Genomic DNA, 18,500 nt, shown 5'->3' on the forward strand with positions numbered 1-18,500 from the left:
CATTAGATTTCCAAGAATAATGTAAATAAAATAATGAAAGCACCTTGCTGCTTTTTCAGTACATGGTGTACCTCCTACAGCCTCACCTGTGCAACACAAAGATCCCTCACTCACTCTCAAGCACAGCTCAAGTCCCTCATTGTCAGACTTCAACAAAAACAGGGAACAGAATGAATTAATGAGGTAGCAATGAACCAGAAAGACTCCATAGAAAATTTGACACAAAAGGGACAAATTGAATTTAAAAACTGATATAAAATCATAGAATAGCTTGGCTTGGAAAGGACCTTAAATATAATTTAGTTCCAGTCCCCAAATAAAGGATGGTCTCTTCTCTCATTTATTGAATAGGAATGAATAACACAGATGCCCAGCCCTATTAAAGCAGAGAAGGTGTTTTCAGGACATGGAAAGGACTTTCTCCTCCCTCCATTTAGGTCTGTATCAGCAACTCTGTGACATCCTAAATGATCAAATGCAGACAGGCGTGTGCTAGTTCCATCTACACTATGTTACCTCTCAGTGTACAAAAGTTCCCTTCCTAATAAATCCTCCTCTGGTTCAAAGTTCTATTTTCTTTTCTTTATTATCACAAACGTCATCTTCTTTATTACTTCATGACCCTCTTGTCTTCAGAAAGAGCAATTCCAAGGCTGTGTGATGAACAAGAGAAAGAAGTTATAACCCAGAGACTATGGTGGGTTGGGCCTTGTGGGGTTGGTCTCTTCCTTTAGGAGGAATTCCAAGCTTGGACATAGTGCTAACACAGCTTGGAAACTTTTAAACCCCATGTGTGTGGTTTGTCATTTTGCTGGTAGGAAGCAAGAGAGTTCCAGGGAGTTGCCTTAATAGGAGCACTGGAACCACTTGGAGTTTATAGAAATGACAGGTAAATCAGCACTCCCTGGTATCCAGTGCCATCTTTTCCTCTGAGGGGAGCAGGAATTGTCCCTGAGGGGAGCAGGGATTGTCCCTGAGGGGCGTGGGAATTGCTGGAAGGGAAACTGACATGAGGGAAGCAGGGATGCCCTCAGGGGATGGGGATTGCCTTGAGGGCAGCAGATATGCCCCGAAGGGAGCGGGGATGCCCTGAGGGAAGGAGGAATGCTCTGAGGGGAGTGGGAATATCTCGAGGGGGAATTGCCCTGAGGGGCAGCGGGAAGCCGAGGCCCGGGACCTGCCCCGAGGGCAGCAGGGATGCCCTGGGGGCAGCGGGAAGCCGAGGCCCGGACGCGCCCCAGCCGCCGCGGCTCCTCTGGCGGGGCGGGCCGAGGCCGCCGGGTGTGCGCGGCCCGGGGAGGCGGAGGCGGCGGAGGAGGAGGCGGAGGCGGTGAGGGGAGGGCAGGGCTGGGCTGAGCCGTGCCGGGCGGGCAAGTGACACCTGGGCGGCTGCGCTGCCTCCTCCTCCTCCTCTCACGTAGGTTTCGACTTTCTTCCCCGCCCGGAAACTTGGTGGAGGCGCCGCGCTCGCCGCCGTCGCAGGCCGGCTCGGCGCTGGGCTCGCAGCGCCTCTTCCCTCCCCATCCCGGGGGTGAGCGAGCCCTTCCCTGCCCCGGCGGCCCCAGGTGAGCGGGGACGGTGTGGGGGGCGTGAGGGGGTCCCGCCGGGACTGAGGGACGTGGGAGTCCCTGAGGAGGCGCGGGGCTCCCCCAGGGCTGAGGCTCCTTGAGGGACTCGCGGGTCCCGGCCGGCTGAGCGCGGGACTCCTCTGAGGGGCTCGGGGTGTCCCACCGGGGCTGAAGGGATGCGGAGTCCCTTAAGGGGCTCGGGGGGTCCCTGAGGGTCCCGCCGGGCTGAGGTCGGGAGTCGCGGATCCCCGAAGCTCCCGTTCTCCCAGCGGAGGGCTCGGCCGTGACCGCGGCCAATGTCCCTTATCAGTGACACGGGCAGCGCAGGTGAAGGCTGCCGGCTCCAGAGTTTAACTCTTCACAGCTGGTGCCTGGGCAGGACCCACCAAACCCGGTGATTTTTCTGCTCGTGGGGCTCGCAGGGAGGCAGCGGGGCAAAAATGTCTTTGCTAGGAGACGGAGAGCGGCGAAGTCGGCGAGTTTGCTGGTAATTAATACAGGGGGAAAAAAAGACTATAAATCGGAGTTGAGATAAACAAGCAAAGCACAGCAAGGTGAGATGTGGACCTTTTGGAAATACCTTAAAGGTGAGAAGTACAGGTGATGATAAGGCTTAGTTCAACCCAAAGACAAACCCTCTATCTGTACAGATTTTTATTCAAGAGAGTTTTGTTTTTGTTTTTGGTTTTTTTTTTTTTATGAGGGGTGTAAAGCGGGGTGAGGCTGTGTGCTGCTGAAGGGCTGGTTCTGCTCTGCTCGGCTGGGTGCACTTGTTATCTCGAGGGTAATGTCAGAAGGAGAGAGATCTGATGGAGAAGGAGCAGACCAGGCAGCAGCCAGCTGATGCCAGCGCAGGAGGTGGCAGGGACAGCGGGACTGCCCCTTACGGTGGCACTGCAGGCTTAGTTTGCTTTAAGCCCTGCTTGAAACGGCACTTTCAACTCCTTGAGCTGTTTTTGGGACCTACTTTACCTCCGGAAAGTAAGAAATGCAGAATGAGGGCTTCCCTGCTGCTTACCAAGCGGAAAAGTGTCACATTTAAACTTCTGCTCCAATTTTTTAGCCAAGGCGAAAGGACCAGAACATAAAGTTTCCGTAGAGAAAACGATTCCAGCTCAAGAGCAGATGTAAGTGGTAGGGGAGGTCTCTGCTGTGCAGTGTATCGCAGCAGGGGCACAGTGGCGATAATTGGCAGCCCAGAGAAGTTTCTGTCCCTGTCACAGAAGCCCAGAGTTGTCCTGTGTAATCCTTAAGCCCCTGGAGGCTCGAGCAGCCCAAGGTTTGGGTGGTGTAGAGAGCTGGAGCTCTCCTGCAGCCGGGCCAGTTGTGTGCTGCGCCTTTGAGGGACGGCGCTGACGTTTGTCCTTGATGCCGGAGCTCTTTTGGCAGCTCTCCAGCCAAGGGACAGCAGATTGCACACATGGCTCCTTCAAAACAAAACTTCTTTCTCTGAAGTTGCACACTGCAAGTCGTCTTTCACAATTTCCCTGAGCAGATGTAGTGTGTCTGCTGCTGAAAGGGCCTAAGGCAGTGGGAATATTTATTCCCTTCCCAAAAGGGATTTGCTCCCTGGACCAGCTCATGAAGTCAGAACAGCACCAGTGCTTGTGCAGGGCAAAACAAAGGGGTCATATGGCTGGGGATGGAGCAGGGAAATGATAAACAGGAGGCCAACCTTCTCTGGGGACTCCCCAGCTGGAAAAGTCAGCCGTGCTGGAAATCCACACCTTCATTCTAAGTGTTATCATGTAAGCTGGGTGCAGATGGGATTCATTTAAATAACAGGGATACACTGGCATAAACCCCATGGGATGAACAGGACAGGAGGACCTGTGGTGTGCAGTAAAAAGGACCATCTGTTGAATGACAAATTTCAAGTTTTTAACCAAATCATTACTGAGGGAGGTGAGCAACAGTTAAGAAACCAACCATATGGCCTGGGGAATGAGGGCTCAAAAAGGTGAAAAAAGCAGCTCCAGAAGGGACCTGGCAGCTACGTGACCTCTAAAAAACCCCCTGAGGTTTGAACATAGCTGATGAAACAGGTTGAGATTGATTCTGGATAGACTTAGTGCTCCCTGAATGGCAATTCCAGTAACTCCTAGAAATTTTAATTAATGGGTTTGTAGACTACAGTAGTGCAGTACTTCCCCAAACGTGGTTAATAAAAGAATTTACTCATTTATGGGATTGTAGAGTCTTAGACTTCCATACCTAAAAGAATAAATATCACTGCATAATAAAGTACCTGTAGCTCACGAAACACCCCGCTGTATTTTCTCTTCTCCTTGCACTGCCAAATATCTCTTATTTTCTGCATTAAAATGAAAATTTCCTGCCGCAACAGCTCTATTGATTTCCCTTTGAAAATGAAGCTGCATCATTTCATTCTGCTCGTGTGGATCTCCCCAGAGGAGTTGCAGCTGTTGCCTTACTCACAGGCCTGAATATGTTTTGCTGGTTTGATACAAAACCCTCTTGTTTGGCTTTTCCTTCTCAGTTTACTTTAGTGGTGCTGCTGGTACAGTTGTTAGGAATTGCATTTGACAGTCCCTCATCAGTTTATGGTCCCTGATTTATAGCACATAAAACCTTGCTCTTGGCTTAGAAATTTCTTTACACCAGTGGAGTTTGAAAATATGAAAATATCTGGCAGTTTTTCTGATATTTCAGATAAGAAACTGCCCATGAGTCAGTATCTCACAAGCCATCTAAAGGGTTAGAGGGGATTTAGATGAATGAGCAGTAAGAGTTACTGTTCTCGTCCAGGAAAAAGCACTTAAGGCTGGAAGGAGGGAAATGGAATAAAGCTGGATTAATTTGGAGAGACAATCAGCAGCTTACAGGCAAAGGCTTTTAAATTTTTTTAAATATATATATTTATATAGTGATCCCCTAAGTCTAGAGATTCCCTGTGCAAATTTTGTTTGGAGCCTGCAGTGTTCTTTATTTGGAATAGTCTCCAATGGTAGCCCTAGAAGGGATTATGTGTTTTTTAAGAGTGTTGTCTAACTTTGCCTGTTCTTTACCTGTACCTTAAATCATGCAAGTTTTGTAAACAGCTGCAGCAGAGTCTCTTTAAAAGCTGATTTTCTGACAGTTAAAAACGAGTTGAGATAAAACTTGCCCTGTTCCCCTGAGGGTTCAAGGGACTCACCTGTGACATGAGTGTGGCCATGTCTGAAAGCCCAGTAAATCATAAGCAGCCCTATTTGTAAAGTTCTCACACTTATCTAGGGGTGGGAGGTTGATAACAGAGAAATTCTTCTCACCTAATAAATGCTATTGCAGATCCCTACACAGCAAATAAATAAGGGCAGCAGTCCCTGCCCTAGGAACTGAGAGCTGAGTATTTCCTCTTGTACATGGCCACAACTGAGCGGGAACAAAAATTGCCTCGTGATTATTTCGAGGAGGATACATAAAAATAAACATAATGGCTCTCCTGGGCCTTTTAGTCCTTAGGCTAAAACCCAATTCCCTGTGAGAGCAACACCTGGGGCTGCTTTAGCACGAATCTCCGGGAGTGAAAACCGAGCAGAGACAGGAGATTCCTCCCCCTTCCCTCCCCACAGCGCAGGTCCTTCGCGGCCGGCTCAGGAGGAATGTGGCTGCTCGCTGATTTGGGAACAGCTCAAGGACTTTGCTCTGTTGCTTCAGCTCCCTTAGCTGATGAGGCAGCCACTCCCATTTTAAATTTATTTTTAGAACAAGGGAAAATATAATTATCAATTCACGCATATTGCAAATATGTGCCCCATATGGCAAGATAATGACAGGTTTAAAGTCCTGCTGCTGGTACCAGGATAAGATTTGAACAGAAAGAAGCACATCCCAAAATGCCTCTTGCAGTTCTGCTTCCCCCAGCTGTGAGGGTTGTTTGAAGTCAGTAAGATACACCCAGAGAAACTGCATGAAATTGGATGAAAAGGCGCCTTCAATTCCATGTGCAACTGTGTAAGCTCATTAACCACTAACACAGAGGTCTTCAACAGCAGAATATGTCTTAAGACTTCTAAAAATGAGATATAATACTGTTCTGTCTGTCTCTAGGGGAAGGTAATCTTAATCCAGAGACCTTTATTTTTTATTTTTTTGACTTCTGCTGTTTCATTATTTACTTAGGAGCTGTCACCTGTGGTGAAGGGCATTACACTACTGGTTGCAGCAGCTCTGCCTACCCAGAGGCACTGGCAGAGTTTAAGTTCACTTCAAACTCAGCTGCAGCTGCCCTGGGGAGCCACAATTTGAGAAGGTTTCGTTTAGTTTAAATGAAGGTAACTTGTTTTCTTTCTTTCTTTCCCCTTTACCACGATCTGAGGGTGAGATGGAATGTAAAGGGGAATTACAGACTTAATTAGATCTTAATTCAGCTTTTTTACTTAGGGTGAACAAGCTTGGGCTGGAAAGTACTTTGCATAAAAAGCCCTCTTACCCCGTGAAAGGAAGTCTGAGCAGGGTAATGTGTCCTGCTGTCACCCTGCTGTCACCCATCGGGCACTGGAACTGTTGGGAAAGAAGAGGCAGCCAGGGGAAATATGCTGGACCCTCTGGAATGACCCTCAGCCATCCTGCCTTGGGTTTATTTTGTGGAGCTGAGATTCCAAGTGCTAAACTCTTTAAACAGAACATCATTAAAAAAAACAGTGCTACTGAAACTGGGACTTGGACCAGGTAATGAGGAGTTCTGTGCTACTTTATCCTGCAGCAAAGCCCTAATCTGGTGCTTCTGATGTTTAAAAACTGTGACTGTTGATAGGAAATATTTCATCTCCAGGTGCAGAACTGCTTTCATGCTGCTGGATTGCTTGTGGTAAAGTTTTGTAGAAAACAACAGATCCTTGTTTGTGTTTTAACAAACTTAGAAAATGAGTTATTCTGTGCTTAAGGCTGAGAGTAGCCAAGATTAATTTCTTTTAACTGAAATTAATTTTAAAGTAGCACTTTGATAAAATGTGATAAAGATTAAAGCTCTGTAGGAGTTTCTCACAAGACAGCAAGGCTTAGAGCTACAGAAATACCTTTTGTCTCCCAAAAGCAAGAGTCTCTCTCTTCCCGCCTCCTCCCTTCTCACATTACATTTAAATATCTCTGATGTGACCACCCTGGTGAGATTATTCAAACAGGGACTTTAAAAACATCCAGTTAAATAAAAGACAGTGCACAGTCTTCTTCTTCCCCTGTATCCTTTGGAAGTGCTGTGCTGAACTAGAGATCACAGATGGACAGTGGTGTGCAGGTTTGCTTTCATCTCTCTCTAAAAAGAGGGAATTTGGAGGTAGACACACAGGCAGGGATGAACCAACAGCATCTGATACTCATTTGTAGCCATTAGACACTGGATTTTTACCTCGTGTTCCCAGGAGCAAGCCCAGCTCTTTGGAAAGTGAGTGTGCTCCCAGATATTCAGATGAGCCCAAATCTTAACATCACATCTCCTAATCCCTCTTTGTTTGGTTTTGGGCTGTTTGTTCGAGTGGCAGGAGAAGCTTTGATTATTAATTACTGATTAAATTCTTAAATAATAGCACTGGGTTCCTTTTTTCTTTGTAGAAAGCTTCTCCCACAAACATCAAACCGATTTTTAGGGATAGAGTTGCAGATAGCTGCCAAATTGAAAATGTAGGTGAGAGTGGAGGTGGGAGTATTTAATTTCCTGGAGAGAGAAGATTATAGATACAATAGGAAAAAAAAAAAAAAAGACGATTCACCCCTGTGGTGGTAAAACTTCCATAGGAATATTTGGGTCAAATTCTGCCAAGGAGCAAATGGATTTAAGTGACTGAAGGATTCCTGTGAGCACAAAATGAGCAACATGGATGTTTGTGTGGAATATGCTGTAGAAAGGAGGGTGGATAAAGTGGAAGCATCTTGCAAGGGTGAGATAGCAGGAAGAAATACATCAATAAAACAGCTTTTTCTGCAGCACTTGTCTTCAATTTGATGGCATTTAATGTATCCATTTTTTCTGAGCACTTTGTTGAAATAGTCACTGTTGGATCCCCTTTAAAGGAAGAGTGTAGGTGGAAAGCTTAATTCCTAAATAAGGGAAGAGAGAGGAAATTTATTGGCTCTTGTTACCCAGAAAATATTAACAGAATCATAACTCCTGAACCTCCTGCTCTGCAGAAAGAACTGGGATTAATTTTTGAGATTACATTTGTTTAGCCCTGCTACTTTAACACTCTGGGTCCTGTGAGACAGTTACTGTTCAGTGCAGTCATTAACTGAGAGAGAAACAAATGTTCTGAGCATCTGGTAGTGTGAGAAATAAATTATGAGTACCAACTTCTTAAGTTTTCATGTCAGCTTTTCATTCTGCTCAAATTAAAAGTGCTCACCATTAAAACTGTTAATTGCTAGCAAGGTTTTTAAACTGAGTATTACAAATCTTTCCTTGTGTTGAACTGTGTAGATATACTAACCATACAGGTTTTTTATAAAAGTCTAGAAGATTTTTATAAGATTTAGAATTTTTAAAAATCCATCTGGAAGTGAGTTATGTTCAAAATGGAAATCCATCAATGCTGCAGAGCTGATCCTGCACAAGTTGCTCAGCAGAAGACTCCTTGGGATTGTCCTGCTCTACTCAAGCCTTTCAGCTCATCTCTCAGGATAAGGTTTCCTGGGATGGGTTGTTAACAGGGTAAGAATTCTGATTATAATTAATGGAAATACAATTGGCTTTCTGTTTTCTGGTGGAGAAAACAGATACTTGCCCAGAAGCTGAGGCAGATAAAATACCAAATTGTTTAACGAGCACAGAAACACCAGGGAGTTTAAATACAACTTATTTTCACATTTATGATTAGAGAATGGGTATAAAAATGATGGGGACAATGGAAATTTAAATTTCCATTTTTCTTGATATTGATTACAGTAAAGCAGCTTTGATTTAGAGTTTCTGAGTCAAAATGTTCACACAAGTGCTGAGCAGTCTCTCTTGGAGGTGGCTCATTAGAAATCCTGTGGCTTCAAGGCAAGCTCAATCACTGAAAGGATTGCTTCTTATTTAGCTGTATACATGCAGCATTTCCAGAAGATTTTTACATTCAGTGGCCTAATCTTCAGCCATATCAGAAAATAATAAAGATAGTAGGAAAAGGTATCAACACCTGAAACCATTCTTGAGTTTGGTGTTGTGGTTTTTTTTGTAAAATTGGCCTCCTTCAATATTGTTTATAAAAATCCTCTGCTATTTCAACACTTTTCTGTGCCACTGTTGTAAACTAAGGGCAGCTCAGTGATTGTTGTGAAATGCTGTGGTAACCCACTGGAAGTGTTCAGTCAGGACTGGAGTGCCTGTCCTATAAAGCCTGTCTCATTTCATGAACCCTTCTTCACAGCTGTGATGAAATTCAGCAAAAGCCCCCCTGTAAGAGAACAATTTTCAGTGCACTTTTCTGTTTCTGGAATCGAAAAAAAAATGCCATTCTGTGAAACACAAAACTTCTTAACTGAGTGAAAACTGTTTGAAGAAAGTCGAGGAAAATCTCTGCCCCTTTTTCTCATGTTTTATTTCTAGAGGATTGGGTTTGCTCCATCAGAATCTATCTGGAACTTGCTGTTAGGTTTGGTCAGTGCCTTGCTGGTGTGTGCCCTCAGCCATCTCCACCCAGATTGTGCTGGCTTGTTTTGTCCAGCCCCCAAAAAATTAATTAATTGTTTAGCCTTTAGTTGGAATGTTGCAATTCCAGTCTCCCAGGGAAATGTTATAAATATAATAACTGACATAATTATTGCAGTGAAGTGTTACATAGCAGGAGATGTGGGGCACGTGCCCCACAGTCCCCAAACCAGCTTTTATTTGGGTTTTCAGCCCAATATTTCTTTATCACCATGTCAGTGCTAAGCTACAGCAGCCCCAAAGCATTAACCATGGCATTTCTAAAATATTTCCCACAACACACCTCTCTTTTTAATATTGAGAAGTAATTATTTGAGGATTTTCTTGAAAATTATTTCTTAACTACAGCTGTTTGAGACATTCTCTAGTCACCCACATCCTTCAGGAAGAATTTTACTGTTTATATCAGAATATCTGTTTTGTGTCCTTGCTGCAGACTGCTTGCGTGGTTCTGTGTTTTGCAATATGGAATGTGATCTGCTTACTCACCGTATTTGTGGTTTTAGAAATCAGTTAGTTAATAGACACAGGCTTGACTTTATTCTTTTTTGTTTGGGTTGTTCTTTTTCCCTGGGAGCTTCCTTTGTGGCCTTAGGTGGGTCCCTTGAGATCCTCTTCAGAGCCAGAACAAAGTGTTAAATTCTCAGGGGCTGCTGCCTCTGTGGGTCTGTCTTAGGCTCTGGTGATGTAATTTCTCACTTTTTAAATGGGAATAACAATGGTGTTACCCCTCAAAGAAATGAAATTCAGGTAGATACATTATGGCCAAAATTCACTTGTACCAACTGCTGGAATTATGTGAGCAGACAGGCTTGGCTTGAACAGAACTTTATTTTGTGCTCCACAACAAGAGTAGCTCGGTGAAATGGCTTGAAAGCAGGAGCCAGAGCTGTGTTTGGGAATGCTGGTGATAAGCTGGGAAGCTGGAATGCTGCTCTTGTGAAGCCAGGTACCACAGGCACAGCTCCTGCTCAGTCAGTCACAGCACAAGTGGAGGCACGGGGTTGGGAAGATTTAGATAATCACGCTTTTTTTAAAAGGCTTTTTTTTTTTTTTTCCCCAAGCTGTGAGTCATCAGTTCTATTTCCAAGTCTGGGCTGCGGAGCAGGGAATGAGCAGTTTGCCCACCAGGAATGGTGCCGAAGTTTTCAGTGCTGGTGTGGTTCTTGGCAGACCCCTCCCAGAGCTGTTAACAGTGTTGTAGATGTGCAGGGGGGCAGAGCTGAGGCTCTGGGCCCTGGCAGAGCTAAAACAAGAATAGGCAATGTGCTAATATTGTCAGGAATAGTCTTGCTTTGGCAGGAATACAGATTAGACTACCTGATAAGTCATCTTTAAAAAAAAAGTCTAGTCTTTGAGTCAGTGTTACAGTACCAGGAATCCTACTTTAAAAAAAAAAAAAAAACCTCCTAAAAAACCCACTGGTATTCTTTCTTTTTTTTTTTTGTTTTTAATACAGTAAAGATAAAGGTGATTCCAAAGAAATCCTAATGGGATAAGAAATTAGGAAATACAAAGAGATTTCTGCTGGTCTATTTCCCTCAATTCTTTGTTAGGCATAGGCATGGGGTGTGTTACTCTCCAAATAATTCTGATTCCAGAGGCATTTCTTGTGTTACCCTTTTAGAGCAACAGAGTCCCTTAGAGCAGCACATGTTTGGGTCAGGCTTTAACAATTCCAGGCAGTCAGTGTGGAGTAACTGGGGACCAAGCTGGATCCTGATGTTGTGATTCCCTCATGATGTGGGTGAAAAGCCACGGAGAGATTCCAGAATTTTGGGGAAAGGCAGCAGCAGGGAAGGTGCCATCCATTGCTGGAAGGAAGCTGGAGAGTGGGGAATGATGGAACAAAAAAGCAGCACAAGGATGGAGGGGTTGATTGGGTTGGTCTGGCCTTTGGAAGTTAGAATGAGGAACTGGGATTAGGTTGCAAAGGATTGAGTTTGTATCACTCCCCTCCAAAGCTGGGATCCTGTGGGCTCTCTGGACTGACTTCTGAGTGTGGCTCATTGAGGCTGAGGGGAGCCAGGCCTGTTATGATGAAACACTGATTTTCTACATACTTCAACTCTGCCTTGTTGGGCTGCAGCAGCATCTGTGCTGGATGAGATTTTAGCAATTCTTCCCTTACAGAAGCTCTGCTTAGTGCCTGAGTCCCTGAGCAAGGGAGGCTTGTTTGAGCCTGCTGCCCTCCCCGAGCTGCTCACTCAGCCCTGCCTTGCCCAAGGCTCTGGGCTGGGTTTCATCATAGAGGTGTCAGCCTTGGGTTCCCTGGTGTCTGCAGGAGTGTTACCCTTGTTGAAGGGACAGTGGTGGAAAAGTAAAATTCACCTGGGCACCTTTAAATGAAATCTTCAGCCCTTGTTTTCAAGGATCTGGAAGTGAGACAGCAGAGCAGCTTGGAGCAGCAAAATTTTGGTGACACTTTTATCTTCCACAAGTTATTACTCAGAAATTACTCATCAATGGGATTCATCTTGTGTAACCTTTAAACACAGAGCAGAGAATGAATTTGATAAATAGTCTGAAAAAAACCCCAATAAAAGTAGTTTATCAGCAAAATTACTGTGAGGTTTGTTTTTGCTAAGACAGTGGATTTGTTTCATCACCTGCCAAAGTTTTATGCAAATAGTCCAACCCGAAGCACAAGTATTTCTGATTGGTAGTGTTTGCCTTGGAAGCTCCTTGTTTCATTACCTGTTGGTGCTGAACTGATTGATTAGAATTGAGGAGATGTTAAGTGATGGTCTAATGTTGAAATGTTCCTTTTGCTCCTGAAAGATCGTTCAAGATCAGCTGAAGGCTGGCAAAAAGGCCAGTAAGGCAAACAGAAGGGCTGCCTGTTTCAGGTGGAGGCAAGCACCAAAAGCAGGCAGATCTGAGAGAGGAGGCCATGGACACACCAGCTTTCATTTCCAGGGGTGCTGTCTGAGAGCTGTGCTTTGTTTGGGGAGCACCAGCCATGCAGGAGTTAAGGAGGGAATGCAAACAGAGGACTCGGGGATGTTCACCCAGCCCGAGTGCTTCCCTCAAGGGGAAGATGCTTTCCTGGCACTGCAGCAGGGAGAGAGGAGCAAATAACTCCTGTTGTACCCACCTGGAACCGTGACAGTGATGTTTTAATCTTTTGAAGTGAACATGTTCCTGTGGCTGGGTAAGAATTCGCCTGTGAAATGGCTGATTCTGTTGGTGATACATTCTTCCTTTAATTAAATAGCTGACTTACCTTGACAATTAATTGGAGTGATGTATGATTTTTATTAGAAACCCATGACTAATTTTTTCTTGCCGTTCCTGCTATCTTATTGTTCTTGTCTCCCTTCCTCCTGAGTTCTGCTGTGTGCCAGCTGTGTCCTCCAGGCACTGGTGCAGACCAGTGTTCCCTCTTGCTTACCTGTTCCAGATAAAATCATTGTTTTCAGGTGTTTTCCACATCATCTGTCAGAAATTTTCCATTTCATCACAGTTTTGTAATTTTTTTTGTTTTCAGAGTCTGGGATTCTTTACTTAAAAAAAACCCCACCAATCACAAACTCCTCAAAACATCACCACAACCCCCCCCCCCCCCACCGTGTAATGTAGTTTGCTTCCTTTAATACCACATTTCCTACTTCATTAAAATAACTGCCAGGTTAAAAAAATCCTCCCTGCAGTCATCCCTGTGCCTGTACTCTGCTAGGAAACTCAAGTGAATTTTATATTTAATTACAATAGGCAAGATTCAAAATGGATGTGACTGAAGAGGGTTTTCTGTTAAAATCAGAGCAGCAGCCACAAGGACTCAGTTTGTCCCTTATCCTGCTCTCCCTGGCTGAAAGGAGCTGAGGCTCAGTCCTCTCTCTAACCTTGCAAAAAATGATGTGGACTATTCTTTACGTTTTTTTCCACTTAGGAAGCTTTAGTCTTTTTATAGGAAATTTGTTTCCATGGGGGAACTTAGGCATGGATGAGTGGGGAACAATGCATTGTTTGTTAAAACAAATTTTTTTGAAGGGAGTGGGCTTGAAAGGAAGGAAATGTGGTTTAGATTTAAGTTTCTTTTGAAATTTATTCCTCTTCTTTTGCCTCATCTTCCCCACCCCCCCAAATACAAAACAAAAATTCTAACAACCAGAAGTCCCCAGTTTGGCTTTTCACCACACACGTCTTTGAAAGATTTGGTATAATCAGAAAAGCCAGAGGAAGTTTAAAAATCACTGTCTTGCATATCCTTCCTTTCCCTTCCCTCTCTGGGTTCTCCACCAAGAACATGCAGTTTTTGTCTCAGCTTTTCTAGTCCCTGTGCTGGGCAGAGTTTATTTAGTCTGTCTCTGGTGTGTGTGTGTGTGTGTAAAGTTTAAGCCTCAGTTTATCCACGTGCTTGAACCTTGTGCTGAATGAGGTCCTTGCATCCTCTGGTGCCTGGGCTGTTCATTCACAGGGTGGCTCTGGAAGGAAGAGCTCTCTGGGGGTCAGGTGGGGGTGCAGGTTCTGGGGGAGGAAGCTCAAGGCAGGAACAGTTTAACTTTTAATGGGCTGCATTCAAAGCAGGCGGCTGGCTGGAAATGTCTCTCTCTGCCTTTCCCTAAAGGTCTGCGGCAGAGCTGCTGTGTGACAATCTCCTCCCTGGTGCTGGCTGCCATGGCTGACCCCGTCACTGAGGAAAGCGTGTCCCAAGTCCCCGAGCTGTGCTGTGAGTGTGGCCAGGCCCACCCCTTGCTGGACAATCACCTGTACAACTTCCAGGACGAGGTGGACGATGAGCTCATCTGCCACATCTGCCTGCAGCCCCTGCTGCAGCCCATGGACACACCCTGTGGGCACACGTACTGCTTCAAGTGCCTCGAGAACTTCATGCAGGAGTACAACTTCTGTCCCATGGATCGCAAGAAGCTCTCCTTCCAGCAGTGCCACAAGTCCAGCCTGCTGGTGAGGAACCTGCTGGATAAGCTGGTTGTGCTGTGTCCTTTCAAGACTGAGTGCCAGCAGACCATGCAGCGCTGTGAGCTGGAAGCTCACCTGCAGAACAGGTGCATTCCCCTTTCCATCCTGCTATTGCCAGGGCTGCTGTGCTGCCTATCAGAACCCTCTGTTCTCAGAGCAGCTCCCTAAACTGGGGCAAGGTGGGATACCAGAGAAGCCAGGGTGAGGCTGCAGAGGTGGGTGGGTGAGGACAGTGTAATTGTCTGCTCTGAGCTGCTCACCTTCAGCCTGTCTGCAGATTCTAAACCTGTCAAACACCCAGACATTTGTGGGTCCTGAACTGGGCCTCCAGCTCTGGAGTTGTTGCAAACAAGCTTATTCTTGTTTCCCTTGTGCAGAGAAGAAAGGCACAAAGTCAAGGCTCTGAAAGCAAGGGATTGTGCAGTGCTGCCAGTTTAATTGGTTCAATTAAGATGTGCAATACGTAAGTCTTTGATTCAAATAGCGCAAGTCCCTCCAAGCTGCACATTGTGCACTTGCTGAAACACCTACTTATAATTCCATTATCTTCTCTCATTCTTTTGCTGAGAAAAAGAAGCAAATGAAAATTACTATGTTTTTTTCTGTTCCTCTTGTGTAGAGGAAGGGAGATTTTTTGGTGCTTCCCTGCTGCCTGAGCTGGTGGCAGGCAGGACACTGTCACTTTAAAAGGAGTGCAGGTGACAGAGCTCTTGCCATGGTGCCTGGAGAACCCTTGTTCCTACCTGGTTAATGATTTGCAGGGAGGGGGGCTAAGTGCAAGCCCTGCTGCAGGTGGAACAGACCTTCCTTGGCAGGGTGTATTTGTCAGCAATGGGAAATGCCACAGGCTTGTTTCATTCAGATGTGTTGTAGTTTGTTGTGGCAATGACATATTTTAAAAATAAGCCAACCAGGGAGCAGGTACACTTAGGATACCTTTGCAGCTCCAGCCAAGGATGAACCTTTGTGTTTTCATTGTCTTCAGTCCCCACAAGCTGAGGGCTTGTGTTAGAGCCAGGGGAAGGGACGGAGGGTGCTTGGGTGCCCCTCTCCCTTCAGTGAAAGTTTATATTCTCCTTTTTCTTAAAGCAGCCCTTTGTCCTGGCTGCTCGGGCTGGGGCCACGGCTCACACCAGGGCTGGGCCTTCCTCTGCTCTGCAAATCTGCCTTGCTATCAGTAAACTCCTGACACTCTGTAATCCCTCTGGCACAGGAGTTACACATAGAGGAGGGAGAGAGGCACCTCAAATGTTTACATTAGAGACCTGCCTGGAAACTGTATCATTCTCTTCTATATTCCACCTTGTTTGTATCTTTCTTGGGGACAGAGTATTCTAGGATTCCAGGCTATTTCACCTGGGCTGTGGGTGCAAGTGGATCATCACACTGAAAAAATAGGGAGGGGGAAAAAAAAAAAGAAAATTGCACTGGGATTTGGGTGTTTTCTTGTTTTAAGTGAGATTAACTGATAAGAGAAGATTTAAGGAAATAAGAAGCACATAGTAACTTGTTTTCTTGGGGAACTTCCCTGCCTTTTGCAAATCGAATTTATGTTTTGATATCTGAAGAGGGACATGTGCACAAGAAGATTATTCAGCTTCTGTCATTAAGTTTGGGGTTATTTTACTGCTTGGAGAATAAATGAGTAGGAATAAACCAGAGGAAGTGATACTGGGATGAGACTTCTTTAGCCAGAGTGGAAGTAGCTCAGTTTAATTTGAAAAGTGACTCTGGTGAACACCCAATACTACTCATGTCTCTGAAAGTGATGTTTTTGCATTTATCACCTCCTCACTTTTTTATAAACACTTGTGATAAAAGAGCTGTTCTTTGTATCCATTAGTGATGAGGCAGGCTGGTGATGTATATGCATCCAGGGCACACTCTGCGTGCACAGTTACATCCCAATTCTGGGACCTCTGACCTCTGGGGAGCACTCAGTGGGATTAGGAATTCAATTGCTCCCATTCAGGTAGAGCCATCACCTGCATGGCCTGGGAGTGCACCAGGTCCAGGGTCAGGTCTCATTCCACAACAGAAAATGACCAATCCTCCCTTGCTGCTTTCGTGTGTAGCTGGTGTGTTAAAACAAAGCCTAATTCAAAGCTGAGCTTGAAACTTGAGCCACTTTCTTTGTATCAAGGTACAGTTCATAGTGATCTGTACGTCAGAGCTCAGTATTTGCTTATATTTAAGAAGGATTGTTTTCTTTATGGATTGTTTGCCAGGTAAATATTTAACAAAGGAGACTCCTGTTTCTATTACCTTCTTATTTTTCAAATAATTTACTTAATAATTTCAAAAATGGTGAAATAATAAGCCACTGCTCTTAAGCTGATACTTGTATAAGTAGAAACTGAAGGTCAAATGAGAATCAGTTTTATCATCTGAGAAACCAGGACTGCACTGGTGAGATCTGGAACCAGCTTCTTCCCACAGGTTTGTCAGAGCTTTCGTGTGCTGGGTCACCTGCCCAGGCAGAGACAGTCACTGACAGTCCCTGCCAATCTCTCTCCAGGTGTCCTGGGTTTAAGAAATACAAATCTGAGCTCCAGCGGAAAAGGAATCCCATTTCCAAAGGGAAGGAAGAGCCTCCTGCCAAGGGGGACACAAACACACCCAAGGATCCAGAGCTCCCAGGTGGAGACTCCTCACTTGTGGCAGAAAGCTCTGGAGCTGCCGTGGTGTCACTGGGGACTGCAGAGCCTGGACTGGTTAATCCAGCTTTTGAGGAGAGTGAAGAAGGTGAGAGTTTGGTACAGAAGTGGAACTATGTATTTACCTTTCATGATATACCAATGAGGCAATTATCTCAGAGAATTCAATTTTTAGTACCCCTAGCACTGTCAGACATCCTTGATGCTACTCAGCCATTAGTAGTCATCAGAGGCATCTCTTCCTTCAGCAGAAGGGAGATGAATTCATGTGCATCAGGGGTGGCAGAATCTGCTCACAGGCACAAAACTGTACAAAGCCACTTGGAGAAACTCTGTGAGATTGCAGTGAGTATTTGCAGTTTTCTGTGGAGAAACAAAGGCAGTCCCTGTCAATGTGAATGTGGAGCACTTAAAGCCCTTGCTGAAGCCAGATAATTAGTAACTAGGAAGTGTTCCAGGTTCTTGTTAATCTTGTTAGGAAAGTTAAATATACAGTCAGTTTCCTGGAGTGGTCAGTACCTCCCTCCTGGTGTTTTTCTAGCATAAGTTAGGTTTTGATTAACAGGCAGCTCTGGAAGCCTTGCAGATCAAATCAGCATCTCCACTTCAGTGTAGCAGCCTTGTCTCAGCTTGGTAGGAGGCAGCAGCGTGGAAACCTCAGTGCCTTGTCTCAAAGTTAGGCTCAACTTCCAGCTCCTGTGCCTGGGACAGAGGTAACTCACAGGTCAGTTCAGTTCCCTGTTGGCATTTTCCCAAAGCACACCTGGAGCAGGTTTTGCATCCCTGGTGTGACACCTGCCCTTCACTCTGCCAGGCAGTGCTGGGCCTGCCTGAGTTGTCCCCAGGCTGGGAGATCTCAGCCCACTTGCTAACAGCAACTTTCATCTTCAAAGTGCAGCATTGCTTCACCTCCAGTATGCTGTGAAACAGCCAAACATTCCTCCTGTTCTACAGGGGGGGGATGGGAAAAGGGGAGCAAAGGAAATTGGAGGAAGGAAGTTGCAGAGCAGTAATTACAGCTGGGTAGTCCCTTTCCCTCATGGGCATCATGGAAACTGGAATTTGTTATGTGTGTGCTTCTAGCAGGCCAAGCTATCACAGGAGAAAAACAAATCTCTAAATATAGCCCAACCATACTGAATGTCTTTTCATAAATCCCAAGCAACAACAATTTAGAGTTTGAGTTCACCAAAAGCTAGGAGAAAATGGGAAAAATTCTGGAGAAACTCTAAAGAAACAGAGGGGTTTTAAGCTTTTTATGTGACCTTATGTCTCCTCATGGCTGGTTTCCCTCCAGATATTCTAGACTGAACACAACCTGAATCTTGGGGTGCTATGAAAAGGAAAATTCTGTTAATGTGTTGTTTTTCTCTTCAATTTCCACAACCAGACCTTCCTCACAGAACCAGTCTTGTGGCTGAAACTACCACCATCGAAATCCACCGGGAAGATCCTGAGGAAGAGCTGGGGATGAGGATAGTTGGGGGTAAGGACACCCCCCTGGGGAACATTGTTGTTCAGGAAGTGCTGCGGGACTCTGTGATTGCTGCTGATGGAAGAATTGCTCCTGGAGACCACATCCTTGAGGTAGGGAAACCCTCCTGGATAGCCCCATTGCTTCCTTTGACTGGGGGAGGAGAGTGCCTGGAAAAACTGGGAAATCTCTGCAGCTGAGGGTTTTAGAGCACTGCTCAGACCTCTGTGTCAGCAGCATTGTGTGTCTGC

At 45.4% G+C, this 18,500-nt stretch overlaps 1 protein-coding gene across 4 annotated transcripts in view; it reads left to right on the forward strand.

Annotated features, from left to right (window-relative positions):
• The first annotated feature begins 867 nt into the window (after nucleotides 1-867).
• LOC103816332 (ligand of Numb protein X 2-like) overlaps nucleotides 868-18,500 on the forward strand; it is a 29,565-nt gene continuing 11,932 nt past the window's right edge. Inside the window, exons 1-6 of one of the 4 annotated variants that reach the window (XM_018914245.3) lie at nucleotides 1,369-1,565; nucleotides 5,694-5,845; nucleotides 5,955-6,242; nucleotides 13,766-14,204; nucleotides 16,637-16,863; nucleotides 18,166-18,362. In XM_018914245.3, coding sequence (XP_018769790.2) covers nucleotides 13,816-14,204; nucleotides 16,637-16,863; nucleotides 18,166-18,362 — 813 coding nt within the window. In that variant the 5' untranslated portion in view covers nucleotides 1,369-1,565; nucleotides 5,694-5,845; nucleotides 5,955-6,242; nucleotides 13,766-13,815. Of the gene's footprint in view, nucleotides 890-1,368; nucleotides 1,566-5,693; nucleotides 5,846-5,954; nucleotides 6,243-13,765; nucleotides 14,205-16,636; nucleotides 16,864-18,165; nucleotides 18,363-18,500 lie in introns of those variants that run through there. The other 3 variants (XM_018914246.3, XM_050974645.1, XM_009090286.4) reach the window with 3 other exon arrangements.

This window comes from Serinus canaria, chromosome 4A (genome assembly GCF_022539315.1).
Source record: "Serinus canaria isolate serCan28SL12 chromosome 4A, serCan2020, whole genome shotgun sequence".
Classification (NCBI taxonomy): domain Eukaryota; kingdom Metazoa; phylum Chordata; class Aves; order Passeriformes; family Fringillidae; genus Serinus; species Serinus canaria.